Source organism: Amblyomma americanum, chromosome 1, assembly GCF_052857255.1.
Source record: "Amblyomma americanum isolate KBUSLIRL-KWMA chromosome 1, ASM5285725v1, whole genome shotgun sequence".
In the NCBI taxonomy this organism is placed as follows: Eukaryota; Metazoa; Arthropoda; class Arachnida; order Ixodida; family Ixodidae; genus Amblyomma; species Amblyomma americanum.
Window position 1 is genome coordinate 118,160,696 of NC_135497.1, and position 20,770 is coordinate 118,181,465.

Consider the following 20,770-nt stretch of genomic DNA (forward strand, 5'->3'; position numbering starts at 1 on the left):
CGGCTTCGAGAAAACGATGTACCATCCTAGCAGCGAGAAGAATGCGCAGCGTACAGAAGTGGTTCGTGGCGAGTGTGAAGCTCCGGGAGGTTACATTGTGGAAAGGATGAACCATGGTACCCGTGTGAACAGGGCCCTGCTTGCGCAAGTGGATCAGGACGAGTGTAGCAAGGAAACTATTGACCGCCATATCAGCCAGAAAAGGGGGGTGATTACAGAAGCTGGCCGCGCCCAGAGCAGAACCCTGGCGTTCGACCTTATTGAAAGGACGGAGCGGCGCATCTGCGAGAACAAGGAATGGTGTGCAGATGTGGGGCCGTCACGAGTGCAAGAGATCCTGGTCCTGACTTCGTGGAGACCATGGAACGTTTTGTAAGCGAGAGTGGGTGGTGGCGTAGAGAGCTATATCGTGAGCAGTCTAAAGCCCCTGCATCCGTCTTTGCGGAAGGTATAGGTCCTCGTTTAAGCCAAAACAGAGGAAAGCGTATAGAAGTGGGCCGCTACGAGTGCAGAGCTCCCGAAGCTGGCACTATCGAAACAGTGGACCATCGTATGGCCGAGGAAAGAAGACGCCATACAGAAGTAGACCGTGACAAATGCTGCCCTCCTGGATCCTACTTGATGAAGACGATGAATCGTCGTGCCAGAGAGTTTCGCGCATGCCACAGTTCGCAAAACTGTGTGGCGGCAAGCAAGGAAAGTGAGCCGCACTACTGCAGCTTTCTGACGAAGATTTTGACGCAAGTCAAGCCGAAAACAGGCGACAAGCGGTGAGTATAATTTATCGAAAGGCCACCTATATGTGCGCCGTCTTTAGCCAATACACCATCGAACTTTTGACTGTTTTTTTTTTGGGGGGGGGGGAATTATACGAGAACAAGATGCAGAATAGCGAACTAGGCAATAAAGAACTAAAACGGTTCTGCTTCTTTGCAAACACTGAAACGTCCCTCATAACCGCCCTGGTCGATATCTTGACCCCCCACTCTCCCCAGATGGCGTTTTGCTTTGTCTTGTGCGCTTTCTGATACCTGTTACTCTGACGCTCGGCCGTCATTTCCAGAACTTTTCAATCATCCAGCTGCGATGTACGACGTGTCCCTTTGTGGTATCCTAGCACCGAGAGGTGTCTCAAACTCGCCGAATAGAAAAGGAAGCATTATTTCAGTTGCTATAGCCCTTCAGTTTTTGATGACTGCAATAAACTGTTGTAATCGCTACCCGTTCATGCATGTGGTGTAACACGCGACATCCAAATGCGACGCAAAGCAAAGGTGATGTGCTTGTCAAACATCAAGCTCTCCCAGCATATATCGTAGCGACTTAGCGCAGCAGCGTTTTCACTGACTAACTTCGAGAACAAAATGCCTTTGTGTGGGTGTCGAAACAGAAAACGATGATCGAAAGAGGAGCTGGTGGTGAGGAATTTACATTTGTCTCCTTTTTCTTCTCTTTTTATGTGCCTGGGAACGAAATCCAGATATCCTTGTTTGGCAACGCGTTTTACAGGGACTACATAACCACTGATGTACTTACCCGCAAAGTTTTGACCCGGAAAATTATGTCTTTCGGAGGCATCACACCACCCCGGCCTAATGATTGCCCTAAAGGTAAGCTGCCCCTCATTTGCAACTTGCAGGCATATAGTGGTCCATAGCGTGCGTTGTTATCCGCACGTGAGCTATAAAAAGAAACTCCATTTGCTTCGCATTCATGATTTTGTGACACTTACGTTGGTTCGCAGTTTTATCCTGACGCAGTGAAAAACCAGTGTTGCAAGCAACATAGAAAACGCTTTACACGCACTTGAGATAAATCTTGCAATGGAAACCTTAATTAGCGAGCGACTATACGGGATTAACCGAGGCAAGAGAGTTTCATTACCGGCACTCAGACAGTTATGGGCATTAATTGTACGTAACATCGACTTATTATCTCCGAAGGAAGTGCCCTTGGAGAGATCACTCCGGGTTTTATCATTTCCGTTTCTATCTCCGTTTCCTGCTTACATTTTTTAAGTGGGTCAGTCATTCGCATCGAAGATCGTCTTCTTTTTGCACCCTCGAAATCAGTTCCATGTGACGTATGACTCTAGGCCGTAGAGAAACACGCTGTTAAATAACTGCTTAGCGGGATCCTCGCGCATGCCTCCGACACTCGCAGAACGCGTTGTACACTTGGTTCGCATTGCGGCAAGGAGGCCTTCAGGTAGAAGATTTCAGTGTTAAGTGCTGTTAGAAATGTGAGAGGAACAAAGGAAGCTCATTCCAGCGCTCACGCGTTGCGTGCAGGAGACGCCGTGCTGTCCTATGACCCGGGCAGCAATAGCTGGAGCACCTACGGCTTCATGCCTCAGCCCATGTGCTATCACACTGCAGTCGTTGTGGGCAAAAACGACGTCGTTGTGGCAGGTGAGTACAGTGCAAAACGCCTGCTACAAAAGCAACGTTAACGTCGGCACTACGCGCAGTGTCACACAAACATACAAACGGACTAAAAGGAAATGCTTTCGATCAGCTTTCGGTCCCCAAGCATGAGTGATGCGCACAAGTGCTCCCCTCTGATATAGCTCTTTTCAAGTCAAACTTTATCCGATGATTAAATGCGAAGTTACTTTTCTTGTAGCTTATAGCTTTACCTGATACTTTCGAGCACCCGTGTCTTGTTCGAAGAGCTTCTAGCCAGCACTTACAGAAATGTTTCATACTCACGAAAAAAGATAAGCAAAATATGAGAAACTAAGGAAAATACATTTAGAAATAGTTTTCACGTCCAACACGTTCCGTTTAAGCCTAGCATTCCTTTAGAAGAAAAAATAGCTGGAGATCTTGATGCACTTGTATTTCATACAACAAGGAAATCTATGAAGTAAATTGCAAATCAGGAACCGTAACAAAGACGCATTTCTGAGCCCCTGCTTGTCGCTTGGTAGTCTTAGCTACTTATGCGCTATAAAATTGAACGCCATAGAACCTTTATGCGCCATAAAACCAAGCATCTGTGGCTGTCGTCCCATGGATAGTCTTATGTACAGCCGGGCTTAAACTCTAACCTCAGTTCAATTGATTTCTTTTATATTAATATTATTTACCGCACACACATATCCCACACTGTCGGTGGATCTGAACGGATGCACACGACTCACCGTGGGGCTAGAGGCGAAACAAGCTTCCAGGGTCTTTCTTCTTTTCGTTTCGTTTCCTCGGTCACCATACACGCAACTGCTTGGTGCGCATCGCAGCCAGTGCGGCGGCTGCTTACAATTGCTCGGCCTACACTTCCGATCCTGTGACTCGTCATAGGCAATGCGCATGCTTGAGTGCAACCGTGCCCTCTGCGCAGGCGGCCTGGACCCCCAGTGCCTGACAAGCAGTGGCAGCATGCAGCCATCCGGGAAAGCATTTTTATTCTGCAACACAAGGAAGAGGTGGATGGAGCTGCCAACAATGCACCGTGGACGGGCCTTCCACGCCGCCGTTGGCTGCTACGACCGCATGATCGTTTTCGGCGGAATAGATCGCACCGGCCGGTGAGATCACCTAGCCTGCACTCCAGAGCTTTGCTCGAATTCAGAGAATGCAACAGCCTCTATTCGCCCGCTGGAGCAGCCTGTGACAACACCGAAAAAGAAAAGCCATGAATCAGTTTTACCAGCTGGCATGCACCTTTTGAACCAGCAGGGGCTCGTCTTAAGCATGGCCAGCATGAAGCGTTTTTTACACGGAGATACGCGCCGCGTGCGAAACAAACGCGGTCGAGCCGCCGAGCTTGCATGTCACGGGTGTTTATGTAGCGCCCGCTTCTTACACACGTGGGGGTGCAGGTGTGGCGGCACGGCCGCGTGGGGTTCGCCGGCGGCGCGTTGTCGCGCGCAAAAAATTGCTCCATGCGGGTCAGCGAGGACTTAGGCGCATCATTCGCCGTCGCTACTTCGAACACACCACGAACAGAGCAGACTAAATGGCACCCTCCAAGAAACTGCAGCCCTTCCTGCCAGTTTTGAGGAATTTAGAGCTGAAGTGATTCGCTTGCGTCTTGCATGTGCTTTTTTCACGGCGCAAGAAATTTCACTGATTTCAGAATAAAGTGTTTCTAAATATGTCACTATAGCATTCAGCAGTGACGAGAGAGAAAAAGGTATCAGAATTTTGTTTTCCCCATTTGTTGTTGGGAACCGGGCATATTTTAGTTTTTTTTTTATGTTGTGAGAACTTACGACACTCTACATCGAGATAAATGCTGGAAGCATCAGCCGACAGCATGTTTTTTTTTAATTGCATCAGAAGCAACACCAGAGATATAGCGATGCTTCCGGAAAGCTTTTCCACATTTCTATGTCACTTACTGCCTGCAATGACGAAAGAATTAAGCTTACTGGATAATTTTCGTTCGAAATTAAAACAAACTTCGCTCAAAAGAAACACTGACGTGCAAGTCCTAATTTTAATGCTCGGTAAGTGTCATCATATAAGCGGCCTTGGGCGAAAGTCATAAATCATAACGGGGTTGACGAATATGACTCATGTCTCACTACTATGAGATATAAAAGGAGACAAGATAAACTAATCATTAAGGTCACGTGGTCATTGCAGGACATTACGAGCTTTGCAGTGTTGGCAACGCATAATCGAAGCCAGAATAGTAGTGTAGAGGGGATTCTCGGTAAGAACATTAATGTTTTGACCTGAACTGAAGAGTCAGTGAATCAATAAATGAGTCAATCAATCAATCAAGTAATCGATCAATCAATCAATGCCTTTATTTTTTCCACACCAGAAACAAGATGAAGAGGATGGCTCGAAGAAAAACTGGAAGTTTCCACTTGACGAGCTTAAAGCTCCCTATTTACTAGACATATACAATGACAGCGAAAGCACACATCTTTACAGAGTTAAAAGCGATTATAGGAAACACCAGATACAATAAAATACGTATTCAGGCTTTTGCTACAAGGAAAGCTTTTAGCATATTGTTCTTAGTAGTGCTGATAATAACTCCTGGATCATGAAGGTGTTTGAGGAGGTCAGGGAGGGCATGAGAGAGCATTTGTTCACTAATTTTAAGCGTGAAAACAAAATTTTTCAGAATTTCTTGTTGCGTGCATGGTAATGTTTTGTTACAGCCGTTAAGTCTGCGCGTGCACGGAGAAAATCTTCTGAGTCATGTTTATAAAGTTCTGCCATGTAGAATGAGTACATACGAATGGAATGGACATATACTGCATGTATGACATATTATACATGTGTGTGTAGATATTATGAGTGGAAAGAATGTTGTTTTTATTGAAGAGTTCTGCTTTGCAGTGGTACTGCTTGTGAGGAATAGAGCTCTTGTGGAGGAGGAGCAGTCGGGTGCTTATTTTAGGGCGTGATCAGATCGGCGCGACGGTTTTTCTGCAGGACGCTCAACAGCGCGGAAATGTATGACCTCAAGGCGAAGCAATGGTCCTTCATCCACCCAATGCCGATGGCTCTAATGGGAATGGCTGCAGCCACCATCGACAGGCGAGTCTACATCGTGGGAGGCATCACACATGGCCTCGACGGGGACACCCTCCAGAACTCAGTGTATGCATTCGACCTGAGCAAAGACACGTGAGTGCCCGCTATACGCGTTGGACTGTTCTGAGGGCGAATGTTCCCCTTTATAGTTATTTTTACAGGGGAAGGGAACGGATAACCTTTCGCACAAATCTGAAATGCCCAAATTCAGCGCACACAGCTCTCTCATTAATATTTTTTGCGCTATGTTAACCGCAGTAGAGTATCGGTGGCAGACGGGCTTCCTCTGCTCTCAGTAAAGGCAGACACGCCGTGTTTTGCAGCTGGACTGAGCTACCAGCGATGACGGAAAAGAGGGCCTTTTGCTCGGCCGTGCCCGTGCAGCCTGACCTCTGGCTAGTAGGGGGCGTCGTGGAGCTGAAGCCCGAGGTCAAGTGCACTTCGCGGATCGACGTGCTCCGTCTGGCCTCGTCGACATTGGAGCGACGATGTGACATGCCATCGCCCAGGCACTCGGTTTGCTTGGCAAAGATAGGTGAGTGAGCCAGTGGCAGCCGCCGACAAGCTCAATCCGCCACCAGAGTTCTGCAGATAACCCTGTCTTAAGGCGGGTTCACGATGGCTAGTCGCAGTGGTTGATAGCGCGACAGGTGTAAATCGATTTGTTACACTCTCTCCTCGATTTCCTAGTGCTGATATTTCGCTACCTGTTATGGCGAGTTTTCGCGTCGTACAGCAAACGAAGCGCAACATCGTTGCGGTCATCGAGAGCGACACCAAGGCATCCCTGACACAGATACTCGGCGTCAGCGCAGCCGGTGTGTTCTTATTGTTGTTCTTATTCTTCGTCGCGACCTCTTTATATCAAGGGCTGCAAACGTGAACAGAAACGTTGGCCACAACGCGCAGGCTACGAGGTGTACCTGGTTGGGGGCCAGGACGACAACAGCAGCCCGTGCGACGACGTGGTCCTGTTCAACCCCCTCCGTCGCAGTGTCATCCCGTGTGAACCGCTGCCGAGTGACTTGGTAGGCGCAGCCACCGCCGTGATGCCCGGCGATTGTTTTGACAGGCCACTGTGTCGTTGGATTTGGGTGAGTCTGGCTACTGCGCGTTTCGGCGGCGGCACCACTTGTTCCCCGCGGCCTCTACAGCAACGACCCATCGAAACAAGCATTCTTGATGATCAGTACTCACTCGTGCTTTCATATCTTTACTAGCCAAGTGGGACGTTTTTGTTCCAGGCGGCATGTCCCAGAAGACAGTGCTTCGTGCAGTTCCCATCAGCGGTTAATCGGAGAAACCGCTTACAGAGAAATGAGGTAGCCACGGCTCATAACGGTAGATTTCAAATCAACTAAACTCATGACGTAAACATTTGCGGGGCGTCCCAACTAAGCTGAATTTAACTGCAAAAAAAAACACGGACGAGAAAACTGGCCTGATGTGCGATGATGAAATTGATGTGGCGTGTCGCAGGCTGTCTAGCCCCCGCAGTTACTTTGAATCTAGATAGCCGAATAATCAGCATAACGTAATGAATTAAAAGGAACATAACCTACCCTGTGTGCGTGGAGAGTAAGCACACACAGCCGACAGAGCACTGGTAATGTTTGCACATCCCCCACATTACACTGGTGTAACAGCGCTCGCAAATCGAACGCGTAATTGGAGCTCTGTTAGTTAGTTTTAAAAAGGTATGCAACCTTGTTAGTACTTTTCTGCCTGCAAGGTGCGGTCGCCTCGCGTCAATGGACTGGCTCAGGCGTGCACAGGCGATGAGACGTCCTGATTCTTTCATCAACGAACCATCTGCGCCAGAAAACCGCATTGACCATAATCGAGGAAACTTTGCGCAAGCCAAGACGAGAGGCAGAAACACGCACACACACACACGCGCGCCCAAGTATGTGTGCGTGTTTCTGCCTCCCGTCTTGGTTTGCGCAAATTTTTCTTGTTATATCGCTTCAAAAACTGGACCAAGAATCTACACTATACGAAGCTTTGACCATTGTTGTTCGAACCTGCACGGGCAAGTACTCTTCCGCCACGGCCAAACTAAAGAGGGGAGGGGGGGGGGGTGAGCTAAGTAGGCACCAAAATTTGCGCGTAATGAATAGGCGTTATTATCGTGCTTCAGTCTGCTGAAACAAATGGTGTGTTTGAGTATGTAGTAGCCTAGGATGGAGGGTAACCTTGATAGTGATTAGTATTCGGTTATTTTTATTGGTGATTGGTAGGCAGTTATATGATTCATAATTGCGAGTGTAATCGATGACCGTGATCTGTAATGTGATATTGTATAGGCAAGCGATGAGAAATGAGAAAGAAAAAAAAATAAGAGGATAAATGGGGAGAAGGAGCTATCGCATCTACTCTTAAGGCGAAGCTTAAGAGCCCTCCTGATTTTATTTCCTCAATTTAATTTTCCCGTGGTTTTGCAGCCAACTACAAAGACGACACCGCATAACCGGGACCGAGCGGTGACCGTCATCCAAAAGGTTTGATTTAGTTTTCTTTATGGGGTTTAACGTGCAAAACCAATGTATTCTATGATGTACGCCGCCGTGGAGGAATACAGTCAATTTTGACCACCTAGATTTCTTTAACGTACACTGTCATCCCACAGTACACAGGTGTCTATCATTTCGCCTCCATCGAAACGCGACCGGCACGGTCGGGATCGAATCCGCGTGTTTCGGGTGTTCAGCCCAGCACCGCAACCACTCAGCCACCGAGGCAGCTGCTCCAAAAGGCATACCTTTCCAGAGAGAGGTTAGCACCGACGCAATGTAGAAGCTGATATAGGTTCAGAACCACGACGGTTTACACACACTAACGCCAGTACGTTATTAGGAACATCTGTTTGCTCTTAAGACATATTATCTCCCAGATTTTAACGCCAGGAACAGGTTTTATGCGAACAAGAAACGCGGACGGCGCTTCCTTGATTCTCTTAACATTTTTTTTCTTCCTATTGACCAGTGCATGCTCCAGCCACACAACGTCGGAGATAGAAACCGAGGATTTATTGTGTCTGAAGCACCTACCCGAGGCGCACAAGTAATTGGCCAAACATTGGAACCGTATTTTCAAAGGCCGGCCTTACAAAGGACCAGGATGAGACCATCCTGTTGCAATATTGCGCCGATGACCTGTGCTGCTTGGGAATATGCCTGGCTCAGGCAAGAAGTATTTGCTGTTTAGATTGCGCATTCGCAACGTCGCTTTTTGCGCCCGTGTGCTGAGCGATGCAGTGCACGTTGAAGAACCCCCGGTGGTCGAAATCGACACAGAGTCCTCAACTGTACGTTGGCCCTTAGAGTACATGTGTTGCTTCAAGACGTGAAACCCCACTATTCTCAATTCATAATTCAGTTATTTCATTAGCTGTAACATCGCAAGCAGCGAATTTACGCGGAGGCAGAGTGCTTCCCCGACCAACATATTTGCGAATGGGAAACAACGCAGGAACCCACTTTCTAAGGACAACAGTCAATTAAATAAATGGTTCAAACCGGTGCGCCATAAATTCGCCCGATCATACCACAGCAACTCAAAAGTAAAAAGTGCTTCTTGTGTCACCGGACAGCAGCACCAAAAAGGCTCAGTAATTCGGTTTTGATAAAAACTCTCCTCCTCATAAAAATACAGTTGAAAGCGAGCCCCGAGGGCATAGCTGAGACGTACGTTTGCGCAGAGTGCGCCCTCTTCTGCCCACCGCACCGTGGCTGTGCTCCTGTCACGCCCGCTAACTCTAAACAGGAACACCTTGAGGCAAACACCAAATTTCGCTTTCCCACTTACATGCAGGCGCGGCTTCATCGTGAGACCTGCATTCCGGCGCCTAAAGGTGACAGCGACCACAACGCCTCTGGGTTCTTCGGTGCAGCGCAGTACCGGTACCACTCTCTTTCTGCCTTTTTGTGCCGCTGAAGTTTTCATGCCTTTTCGTGCCGCCTTCTCGCCCTCGGCCCTCGGGGAAAGAAGGCGACGGCGTCAGAGGAGGATCGCTTGCGTAGGATGAATAAAGGAAAAGTTCCACTGGCGCTAAAAAGACGAACACAGAGACGAAAGGACAGGCACCGACTCCAACCGCTTTTACAATGAGACCCAGTTCAACCCGTACTTGATGCAGCTACTACGGACAAAAAAAGAATATTTGCTTGTGACAAATCGCGCTGCACAATTCTGTACACGCTTCAGCATAGCACAATGGGTCCCGATTTGAGGATCCCAGACTGCGCAGTCGTACTCCATAATAGATCTGATGTTTGTGAAATACAAAATTTCCTTAACCCTCTGAGGTGCATCTCAGAAATTCCTCTTTATGAAGCTCAACATTCCTGCTGCCTTTGATAATATATTCGGATTGTTTTTCCCAAGTCAGGTCAGCAGAAAAATAAACACCAAGATGATTACAAACGGTTGTTTATTTAAAGGTTCGTTGTTTTAAAGGTAGTCAGGCAAAATTGGAGTGCCTCTGAACGTAAAAGAAATACATTAACATTGTGCAGTATTCAAACACATCCTCCATTTATCAACCAAGAGTTGAATGCGGTCCAAGTTTTGCTGAAGATTATCTGAGTCACATGGTGCATTAGGAGAACAATACAAAACAAAGTCGTCCATGAAAAGTCACACTTTCGACTATGTCATTGACACAGATTAGAACAGTAAAGGCCCCAACACAGATCCCCTGCGGGACACCAGAAGTGACCACTGCAGTGTTTGAAAAGCGCCCATTTATTTAAACGCGTTGCTTGCGCCCTTGCAGGTAATCTTTAACCCATTGAAACAATTTGCTTTGTATGCCAAGAAACAATAGCTTATGGAGTAACAGGACATGGGAAGCTGTCATCATCATTATCACCATCATCATCAGCATCATCATCATCATCATCATCAGCCTTACTACGCCCACTGCAGGGCAAAGGCCTCTCCCATGTCACTCCAATTAACCCTTTCCTTTGCCAGCTACATCCACCCTTTGCCGACAAACTTCTTAATCTCATCCGCCCATCTAATCTTCTGCCGCCCTCTGCTACGCTTACTTTTTCTTGGAATTCACTCCGTTACCCTTAAAGGCCAGCGGTTATCTTCCCTTCGCGTTACATTCCTTGCCCAAGCCCATTTATTCCTCTTGATTTCTACTTGGATATCATTAAGCCGCGTTTGTTCCCTCACCCACTCTTTCCGCTTCCGGTCTCTTAACGTTACACCTATCATTTTTTCTCTCCATGGCTCGCTGCGTTGTCGTTAACTTAAGCTGAGCCCTTTTCGTTAGCCTCCTCGTTTCTGCCCCGTAGGTGAGTACCGGTAAGATACCGGTGTTGTACACTTTTCTCTTGAGGCAAATTGGTAAACTGCCATTCATGATCTGAGTGAACCTGTCATATGCGCTCCACCCCATTCTTATCCTTCTAGTTATTTCCATATAATAATCTGGATAAGCGGCCACTACCTGTCCAACGTAGACATATTGTTTTACCACTTCCAGGCCCTTGCTGCCAATTGTGAACTGCTGTTCCCTTGCTTGACTGTTGAACATTACCTTGGTTTTCTGTATGTTAATTTTTAGACCCGGCGTTCTGCTCTGCTTGTCTAACTCATTGATCATAATTTGCAGTTCACCTGAGTGACTCAGCAAGGCAATGTCATCAGCGAATCACAGATTATTTAGGTGTTCTCCATTTACTCCTATTCCCCAACTGTTCCCAATTTAGCCCTCAGAATACCTTCTGCAAAGAGGCGGTGAATAGTATTGGCGAGATCGTGTCTCCATGCCTGACGCCCTTCCATATTGGAATTTTAATGCTGACTTTATGGAAGACTATAGTAGCTGTGCAGTTGCTATATATATCTTACAATATTTTGACATAAGGCTCTTCTACTCCCTGATTACGCAATGCCTTTATGACTGCTGAGGTTTCCACTGAGTCGAATGCTTTCTCGTAATCAATGAAGGCTATATATAGAGGTTGGTTATATTCCGCGCATTTCACTATCACCTGATTGATAGTGTGAATGATCTATTGTAGAATATCTTTTACGAAAGCCAGCCTGATTATTTGGTTGAGTAATGTCTAAGGTTACCCTGACTCTATTAGCGATTACCTTAGTATATATCTTGTAGGCAACGGATAGTAAGCTGATCGGTCTGTAATTTTTGAAGTCCTCGGCGTCTCCCTTCTTATGAATTAAGATATTTACATTCTTCCAAGCTTCTGGTACTGTCGAGGTCAATAGGCAATGGCGTATACAGGGTGGCTAGTTTTTCTAGCACGATCTCCTCCCCATCCTTCAACAGATCTGATGTAACCTGATCCTCCCCAGCTGCTTTTTTATTTCTCCTAAGTCTGTATTTACTTCCTCTTTTTTTTTTTACTGGCGGGATGATGCAATGGTTTGCGCTACTGTCTCTCTCATTAACGCTCTGATTACATTGGCTATTGTACAGATTTGTGTAGAACTCTTCGGCTACGTTAACTATCTTATTCATATTGTTAATGGTATTGCCCTCTTTGTGTCTTAACGTATACATCTGGTTTTTACCTATGGCTAGTTTCCTCTTTACCGCTGTTGGGCTACCTCAGTTCTTTAGAGCATGCTCGAATCTCTTCATATTGAACTTCCTTATCTCAAATACATTGCGCTCATTTATTAGCTTCGATAGCTCTGTCATTTCTTTTCTGTCGGTAGGGTTAGACGCCCTCATGCTTTGGCGTTTCTTAATCAGGTCTTTCGTCACCTGAGAAAGCTTTCCGGTATCCTGTCGAACTGTTCTAACGCCTACTTCTACTGCGCACTCTGCAATCATGGAAGTCAGATTACAGTTCATTCTATGAACATCAAGATCGTCTTCCTTTTTATGCGATATCCTGAATTCCTCCACTTTCCCTCCTACCACGAACTCGTTAATGGACGTCCTCTTCACTAGCGTTTCCTTTCCTTCCGGGAAACGGTGTCGAAGGCCTTTTAAAGTCTAAAAATACTCAATCTACCTACTCGCGGCTGTCGGAAGCAGAGAATATGTCATGACTTAATTCGGTTTCCTGGGTCATGTTTGAGCAGCCACACCTGAAACCATGTTGGGAGTCGGTCAGGAATTTATACCTTTCCAGGTGTTTCATCACCGAACTGTAAATGATGTGCTCCATTAATTTGAAACAAATACAAGTAAGGAAGATAGGCCTGTAATTAGCGACACTATTATTTGAGCCACGTTTGCGAATAGGAACTACATCAGCCATTTTACACTCGTCAGGAAGAGAGCTGGATTTAAGCGATTTGTTGAACAAAATCACTAAATAGTGAGCAATTACACCAGAGCCGACTTGCAGGACATACGCAGGAAGACCGTTGGGCCCACCTGCAGAACCAGCTTTAATATATTGAAGTAATTTTGCTACACCACTGTGCGTAATAACCTGGTCAGTAGTATCACTCGTTAGTGCCTCAGAGACTGGAGAGACTGGAGTGATGGACGGTATGTTAGTAAACATTAAGTCGAGGATAGAAGCACCGTTACTTCATTGCCTTGCTGGCTCTGCAACTAACTTACCGGTACAGGTCATTAGCTAAAATAAATTCAGAAAAACCTACTGATAAGGCACTCGAGTCTGTCATATTGCATTCATTGCTGTCCCACTGGATAGTGGGCTTATTAAAATCACCACCTAAAACAAAAACTTGGTTAAGCGAAGATAAAAAATTTGATAGGTATTTAAAAACATCCGGATTGGTAGATGCAGGAGAACGGTAGAACGAGCCAACAGCTAAGTGGCGACCATTATCTAACTGCACATTGCACCAAACTGATTCGCCGCACTCCAGAGACGAGGAAAAAGCAGCAGATCGCAGGCAAGGATTCACAAGCATGCAGGAACACACCCCTCCCTGGGTATTCCTGTCACGACGATATATTTCGAAACCAGTTAGGAAAACTTCAGGGTCCAGAATAGAATCATGAAGCCAAGATTCTGCGCCAATGACAATATGTGCCTAACGGCAGATACTAGAGCTGCAAAGTCATCTACTTTATTTTTCATGCATTGGCAGTTTACAACGAACGGTCAAGGCCTGCAGTACAGATGCAGAACAGTCTTGCCGGCCCCTAGTAGAAACTCTCCGGCTAGTTCTGTATCTTGTTTCTAGCTATCGTTTATGAGTCTCGATAACTTGGGTGTGTTTCTGGTGATAAAGCGAACATTTCCCATCTACTGCCAGTTTGTCCCGCCGTAGTCTACAGGGCTTTTCCAAGGCACGAGCATACTGCAAAAGCTTCCAACGTGCATGTCTCATTGTAAATGTGAAGTCCTCGCGAATAGCACAAAAAGGTCCCTTTAGCCTTGGGACGCATGAAGTACTCGCTACCCATTGATGGCGGTTTATCAACATCCCTCACGAGTATATAAAAGCGGTCTCTCACCGGTACTCACCTATGGGGCAAAAATGTGAAGGCTGGCTAGCAAAAATGGTGTAGCTTAAGTTGAGGACAAGGCAGCGAGATAAGGAAAGAAAGACGAGAGGTGTAATATTAAGAGACCTGAAGCAGGCAGAATGGGTGAGGGAACAAACGCGGCATAGTTACATCCTAGTCGAAATCCAAAGGAAGAAATGAGTTTGGGCAGGACACTTAATGCGAAGGCAAGGAAACCGCTAGTCCTTAAGGGTAGCGATGTGGATTCCAAGAGAAGGCAAGCGTTCCAGGGGGCGCAAGTAAGTTGGGTGGGTGGATAAGGTTAAGAAATTCGTGTGCAGACGGTAGACGCAGCTGGCAGAGGACAAGGTTCATTAGCGAGGCATGAAATAGGCATGTGCCCTGCAGTGAGCATAGTCAAGCTGATGGTCATGATGATTACTTTGAACTACTTAACAGGTGACATCGTTTCGGGTGAACTCTAGGCACTAACATGAACTCTGAAAAGAGGTGTGCCGTGAAAACCAAAGTGCGACAATTATATTGGAGTGAAAGCGACCTTTGTTATATTTTATTCCGTTATTTTTGTATTTTGTGCGCATAAAGTTCTGTCCGTGGTTATTGTTGTCCTTTAGCTTCCTTGTAAAATCAAGACAATCAGGAACCAGATTCTAAAACCGGTATCTTTTATAATTTTTTTGGAAAACGGTTTGGGAGGTAATGGTATAAGCAGAAATTTTCGCAGGAATATGCATAGGTCGAGAAAAACCAAGGCGCGCAAATCATGCTGCATTCGTAAAAGCAACTTCTTGATATTGATAATGTATAGATAGGTAAGCTTCGATTGTGTCGCGCGCCAACTTCTTAGGATACCTGAACTGTACTGTGGTCTTTGCAAAAAGCTTTGCCATAAGCTTCTTAGATAACAAGATATGTGAGGGGCACCTGTTGCTGCAGCACTCGCTTCGGTGGTCGTGGCTGCTCTATCTGCACGCGGCAGGGATAGCCGCCTAGAAGACCCTTGTAGTCAGGCCGCTGCACTTTCCTCCCTTTCGTTCAACATTAGCAGCAGCAGCAGCAGTCAGATGGCAGTAGCAGCAGTGCTGTCGGCTCTCGTCGGCAAAAACGTCCTAAGCCAGCACTGACCACACTGGCATTTAAAAGTCGTTGACTCGAATCGCACTAAAACTTCCATTTATCTGCTTGAGTTTTCTCGTGATGTGGACAGACCAGTGCACGGATAGGACAAAAACTACGTGGACAGAGTTGAATATTTAGCCTTTAAATACATTCCTGCATTAAAAAACAGTTCATGAGTAGCGTCTCCATCTACATATGATCTGGAATCTAGTAAAAAATGAACAAAATCTAGTACTTTTAAGAGCATTGTTCTGGGCGCTATTATATTAAAAATAACATGGTTTGTGAGACACGTGTTAGTGTCTCATAGTGATGTCACGCGACCTATAAGTATTCGCAATACACGAACAGCTAGAACGTATCAGTACCGAGTCGGCTGAAAACTGCTGCATGCGGCTTTTAACCTAGTACTAGCTACAGAGAGAGTTACTTCAAAGTAATTCATGCAGTACTGCAAGTAGTAATGCGCGTCGACCGGGAATATTGCGGCACTCCCGAACATGAAACCACAAGGCACAAAACCAGGTACTTGCACTTTCACACTGCAAAAAAAAACATTGGCCAGGACGGGTTGATGTTCATTTCAGCCTGTCCATTGTCTGTAGAGTGAGTTTCCATATTACCGAGGATTAAATGCATTGTTATATGTATTTACACTGAGCTGAGCTCACGGAACAAAAATGCAACTAGAGTTTACAGGATTCACGCAGAGATGGCATTCCATAACGGCTTCTCACATCTCAGACTGTCTATGTATATCCAGGTGGTGCTGAGGCAAAAAGACGTTGACGGATTGGATGTACGTCATCGTACATCACAATGTGCTGCTTGGCTATGGTCGTTTGACGCACTTTTGACGTGGAGGCGAAACACTCTCTGAATTCGAACAATAGTGCACACAGCTGTTCGCGTTGGCTGGTTAAGAACGCGGAGTTGACATCGAGGCTCTCGAGGGGGAGAGGAGGCTGCACTGGTTCTGAGGAGAAGCACTCGGAGAAATCGGAGATGCGTTCGTCAAATGCTACGGCAAGTCCGCGAAAAAGATGGCGAAGCTCGCGCGTAATATTGGTAGCAAGTACCTGTGACTGTCCACTATTAAGATGGATCAGACTGTGGGCCACGCACACGCCTTGCGTCAGAAGTAATGAAAGGTTGGTTTCGGCGATGACGTCATCGTCCTGAAATGATTCGCTCTCAACCGTAATGAAGGCGCTGATTCGAGGAGGCAGTGTGACGGTGTCCGTATAAACTCGAAGCGTCTGGATTGGTCGCGGTGTATCACTGAAGGCGACAGCATTCTCAGTCGAAAACGTGACATTGTTAACGCGTAGGTCAATAATCGCCCCATATTCAGGCAGAAATTCGACACCTGAGATGAGGTCGCGCGAAGAGTTATTCAGAACAAGAAAGCAGATGACATATGTGGACCCCCGGATTTGAATTCGGACGGTGCACATGCCGAGAGGTGCAATCAGATGACCGCCCGCAGTGCGAACGTGCGCCAGCCCATGGCGTGAGAACTATTTCGAGAATGGTGGCGAGCAGGCTGCTTAGTACCGAATGATCACCACCAGTATATAATAACGCTCGAACGGGGCGAAGATCCAGTATCACACGTATGTCTAAAGAAAGCCGCTCGCGAGTTGGAGGCTCCGGAGTGGATGATCGGGCACAGGCGTTGTTGTCTGCAGGATTTGGCACCAGGAATTCGTCGGCGGGGTGTGTGATTTGTAATGCCGTCAGTGCGTTGAAGGGATAGGAGACGCGGACGTCGTAATCGTCGAGGCGCTTTCATGTCTCAGCTTCGATGTGTCGAAGCGAGAAGGTACTGCGGACCTCGAAACCGTCGACGCGTCGTTGTGTCGAGGAAGCGTCGCTGTGTCGGAGTGAACGGTGACCGCGGACTTCAGAACCGTCGAGGCGTCGGCATGTCTTGTCCGCGTCGATAGGGGTCCCCCGCACAACGATGTCCAGCGAGCCCACCCCCTAAGGTCGCTGGCTGGAGTTTTCCCGCCGCGGACTGGGTGACCGGCCTTGCCCCGCCCGGGAAAATCTCGCGGTATATGGTGAAGGACGACCCCTGGGGATGGCGATCGAGCCTGCTGGCGACGAGACTGAAGCCAACGTTGGTCTTAAGGAAATCCGCGACAGCCCGGGGTCGCTTGCCATAGCGGGGTCGAGGAGAATCGGCGGGAAACCCAGCGAGGGCTAGACAGCGGTAGGGGCAGTGCCGATACATGTAGGTGACCTGGTTCGCCGCAGTGAACGCATAAGGGGCGTCGGTCGGATATGCGCCACACGACGGATTTGTGCGCGGATCGTCGGGGAGCTTCCACGGGTGCTAAACGGGTGCAGGCGGCCTCGGCACTTCAGCAGGAGCCGGAACGAAGGACGCCAAAGCCGGCGCAGGGCACCCCAGGGCTTCGGCGTATGTGAGACGACAGTCAGGCGAGACAGGAAGAGGGAATGGACGAGTCTCCTCGGCAGGAAAGGACGGCCGGAGCGCTTGCCGCACCTCATCGCGGACAAAAATCGCTATGGAGCTTGAAATTGTTGGAGGGTCCCCGTACAGCTCGCGGAGTTCGTTGCGCAGAATCGAAAGTATGAGATCGCATAGCAGGGAGACGTCGGTGCCATGGAATGGTAACTCGCTACAAACGGAGGCGGCGGACACGGGTCGGTCTTACGCGGAGGCTCTGTGCTGAAGAACCCTTTTGCTCGTGGAAGACTCAGTGAGAAACTCGGCGACAGTCTTCGGAGGGCTGCAGACAAGGCCAGCAAAAAGTTGCTCCTTGAGGCCACGCATGAAAGGGAGTACCTTTTTGTCCTCGGACATTGCAATGTCCGCGAGCCTGAAGAGGCGTGTCATGTCCTCTACATACGCTGCAACGTCTTTATTTGGAAGCTGAACGCGAGATTGCAGGGCGCGTTCTGCCCGTACGCGACGATCCGAGCTGCCGTATGTTTCTAGGAGACGATGCCAAAACTCTCTACAAGAGGATAACTTGTCTTCACGGTCTTCAAACCAGGTCCGAGCACCGTCGTCTAGACTGAAGAAGGCGTTTCTGAGGTGGGCGGCGTCATTCCACTGGTTCAACACGGCAACTCGCTCGTAGGACTGCAACCAGACTTCCATGTCCTCAAAGAGGTCGCCGTTGAAGGACTTCGGGATGCGGGGGATCTGGAGCGTGAAGTAGGGTGTGGGCGCCGGAGCCATTGGGGTGGTAGCGCCAGGCATTGGGGCCGTCGCACCAGGCATTGAGGAGACGCCAAGTGCTCCAAGGACATAGCGGATGGTTCGGGCTCGAGTGGTAAGCCTCGTATCCGGCGGCGAGCACGGTGGACGGGCGTCTTGATGGGTATACGACCGAAGCGCCGGCTAACCGTTCGGGTACGGAACGTGAGATCGATCTCACCTCCACCAGATTTGTCACGGTGTTGGTGACAAGACAGGGACCCAGCAACAGAGGGCTCGGCAGCAAGTCCCGTCCAGAGATCGTCCATGCTCTACGCATGAAGCCGTATTTTGCACGATGACCCCCCAGATACTTCGAGCCTTCATTGTGTGCTTGAGTGTGCATGTGTGTGCTCGTGTGTGTGGTTTTTAAGAGGGGAGGAATACCAGGTGGCGCTGAGGCAAAAAGACATTGACGCTGGTGGCGCGCGGAGTGAAGGACGTTTAAGATCGCCGTTTCTCACATCGAAGGACGTGCTGCCGAGCCCTCTTTTGCCGGGTCCCTGCCTTGTCACCAACACCATGAAGGAAAACGTTCTAATTACATGTAGAACTGCTGTTAACAGGTGTTCCATCTATTTCCCACCACGATTACAAGAGATTGGGGCCTCCACTCTGGCTCCAATGCATCAAGCCTTCCAAAACCCCCCGGCCCAACAGGCGCCTTCGGCCCTTCCCAGGCCCTCATCCGACCCTGCGGCTCCGCCCTCCTGGCGCCAACGGAAACCCCTGCACTGCAGGCACCCCGCTCCCCCGGCCCTTCCCCAAGCAGTTCAAACTCTCCAAGCGGCTTCGGCTCTCCCGGCGCCCCCAGCCCACCCGGCGTCCTTGGCAATCCCGGCACCTCCGGCCCACCCAGCACGCCCGGCCCTCCATCGGGCCCTGACTCTCCCGGCGCCCCCGGCCGTCACGACGGCCTCGCCCTTCAAAGTGGCACCGGCCCTTCCAGCAGCTGCGGCCCTACCGGCGCCAGCGGACCTCCTGGCGCCCCCGGTCCTCCGGGTGCCCTCCAGAGCCCTCCAGACACGCCAGGCCATCCGGGCGCTCCTGGCCCTCCTACATGCCTCGGTCCCCTCACTACTCTCGGCCCTCCAGGAAGCCCGGATTCTCCAGTTGGCCCGGACTCTCCCGGCCTCAGCCCTCGCAGAGCCCCTGGCCTTCCCGGCGCCCCCAGGCCTCACGACGGCCTCAGCCTTACCAGCGGCACTGGCGCTCCCGGTGCCAAAGGCCATCCCGGTGCCCCAGGCCCTCCCGGCACGCCAGGCGCTCCCGGTGCCCCCACCCGTCCCGGCACTCCCGGTCCTCCTGGCAACCTCAGCCCACTCTTCACGCCCGGCCCTCAAGTCGGCCCTGACTCTCCCGGAGGACTGTGCCCTCCCGGCATCCCCGCCCCTCACGGCGCCTTCGGCCCTTCCAGTGGCCGCGGCCCTCCCGGCGCCACCGGTCCTCCTGGCGCCCCCGGTCTTCCCAGTGCCCCCCAGCCCTCGGGACACGCCAGGCCATCCGGGCGCTCTTGGCCCTCCTAGAGGTCTGGGTCCCCTCGCTACGCTCGGCCCTTCAGGAGGCCCGGATTATCCAGGTGGCCCAAACTCTTTCGGCGGCCTCGGAAATCCTGGTGAACCCGGCCCTCCCGGCACGCCCGGCCCTCCAGGCACTCCTGTCCCTCCTAGTGGACTCGGCCCACGCTTCACGCCCGGCCCTCCAGGCGGCCCGGACTCTCCCAGGGGCCGCGGCTTTCGCAGCACCCCTGGCCTTCCTGCCGACCTCGTCTCTTTCGGCGCCCCTGGCCCTCACGACGGTCTCGGCCCTCCCGGCACCCCCGGCACTCCCTAAGACCCAGCTCTCCCAGCAGCCACGGTGCTCCCGGAGTCGCCGCCGAAGTCACCGAAGCGCAGAAGCCGGTAACCCAGAAGGCTGCCAGAAAGGGTGCCCTATGATTAATAAAGGCACAGAAGGTCGGCCAGAATGGATGTCGCAAGATTGGCAGCGCACGGCGCTACTACAGCTAGAGCATTCCAATCGGATGACCAGATGTAGTCGCTTTAAACGGGCCTCGCAGCTCTTTATGCTGTGTTTTCTTTGCGCTGTCGTCACAAACACTTAAAGACGTAAAGCTCATCGCGCACATCTACTGGTGCGTTTCTTTTGCAGCCAATATCGACACATTTACGAGAGTGCTATCGGCGGCTACTGAGAATAAAGCCCCTTATTCTGAGAAAATAGCACGAACGAACGAAGGATCGAGAACGATTAAACACGCTGACGAGCGCTGACTCGCCACTACATTTTCTACTGAGAAAAAAACACATTTATAACCGACAATCACATGACCATCGCACATGCCCAGAGTAAAATATTAGGACAAAAACATATATCAATGGCTCAAAATTGCTATTCATCGGTTGCAGCTAGGACAGCCGAGGCAACCAAAAACACGAAAAAAAGAACCACGAAAAATTCAAATTCACTAAA

At 49.4% G+C, this 20,770-nt stretch overlaps 1 protein-coding gene across 1 annotated transcript in view; it reads left to right on the plus strand.

The window, feature by feature from the left end:
• LOC144113335 (uncharacterized) overlaps positions 1 to 20,179 on the plus strand; it is a 45,196-nt gene extending 25,017 nt beyond the window's left edge. Inside the window, exons 6-13 of the mRNA XM_077646352.1 lie at positions 2,292 to 2,411; positions 3,343 to 3,529; positions 5,400 to 5,594; positions 5,825 to 6,036; positions 6,411 to 6,595; positions 7,946 to 8,002; positions 9,315 to 9,403; positions 18,979 to 20,179. Coding sequence (XP_077502478.1) covers positions 2,292 to 2,411; positions 3,343 to 3,529; positions 5,400 to 5,594; positions 5,825 to 6,036; positions 6,411 to 6,595; positions 7,946 to 8,002; positions 9,315 to 9,403; positions 18,979 to 20,131 — 2,198 coding nt within the window. The 3' untranslated portion in view covers positions 20,132 to 20,179. The remainder of the gene's footprint in view (positions 1 to 2,291; positions 2,412 to 3,342; positions 3,530 to 5,399; positions 5,595 to 5,824; positions 6,037 to 6,410; positions 6,596 to 7,945; positions 8,003 to 9,314; positions 9,404 to 18,978) is intronic.
• The last annotated feature ends 591 nt before the right edge of the window (positions 20,180 to 20,770 follow it).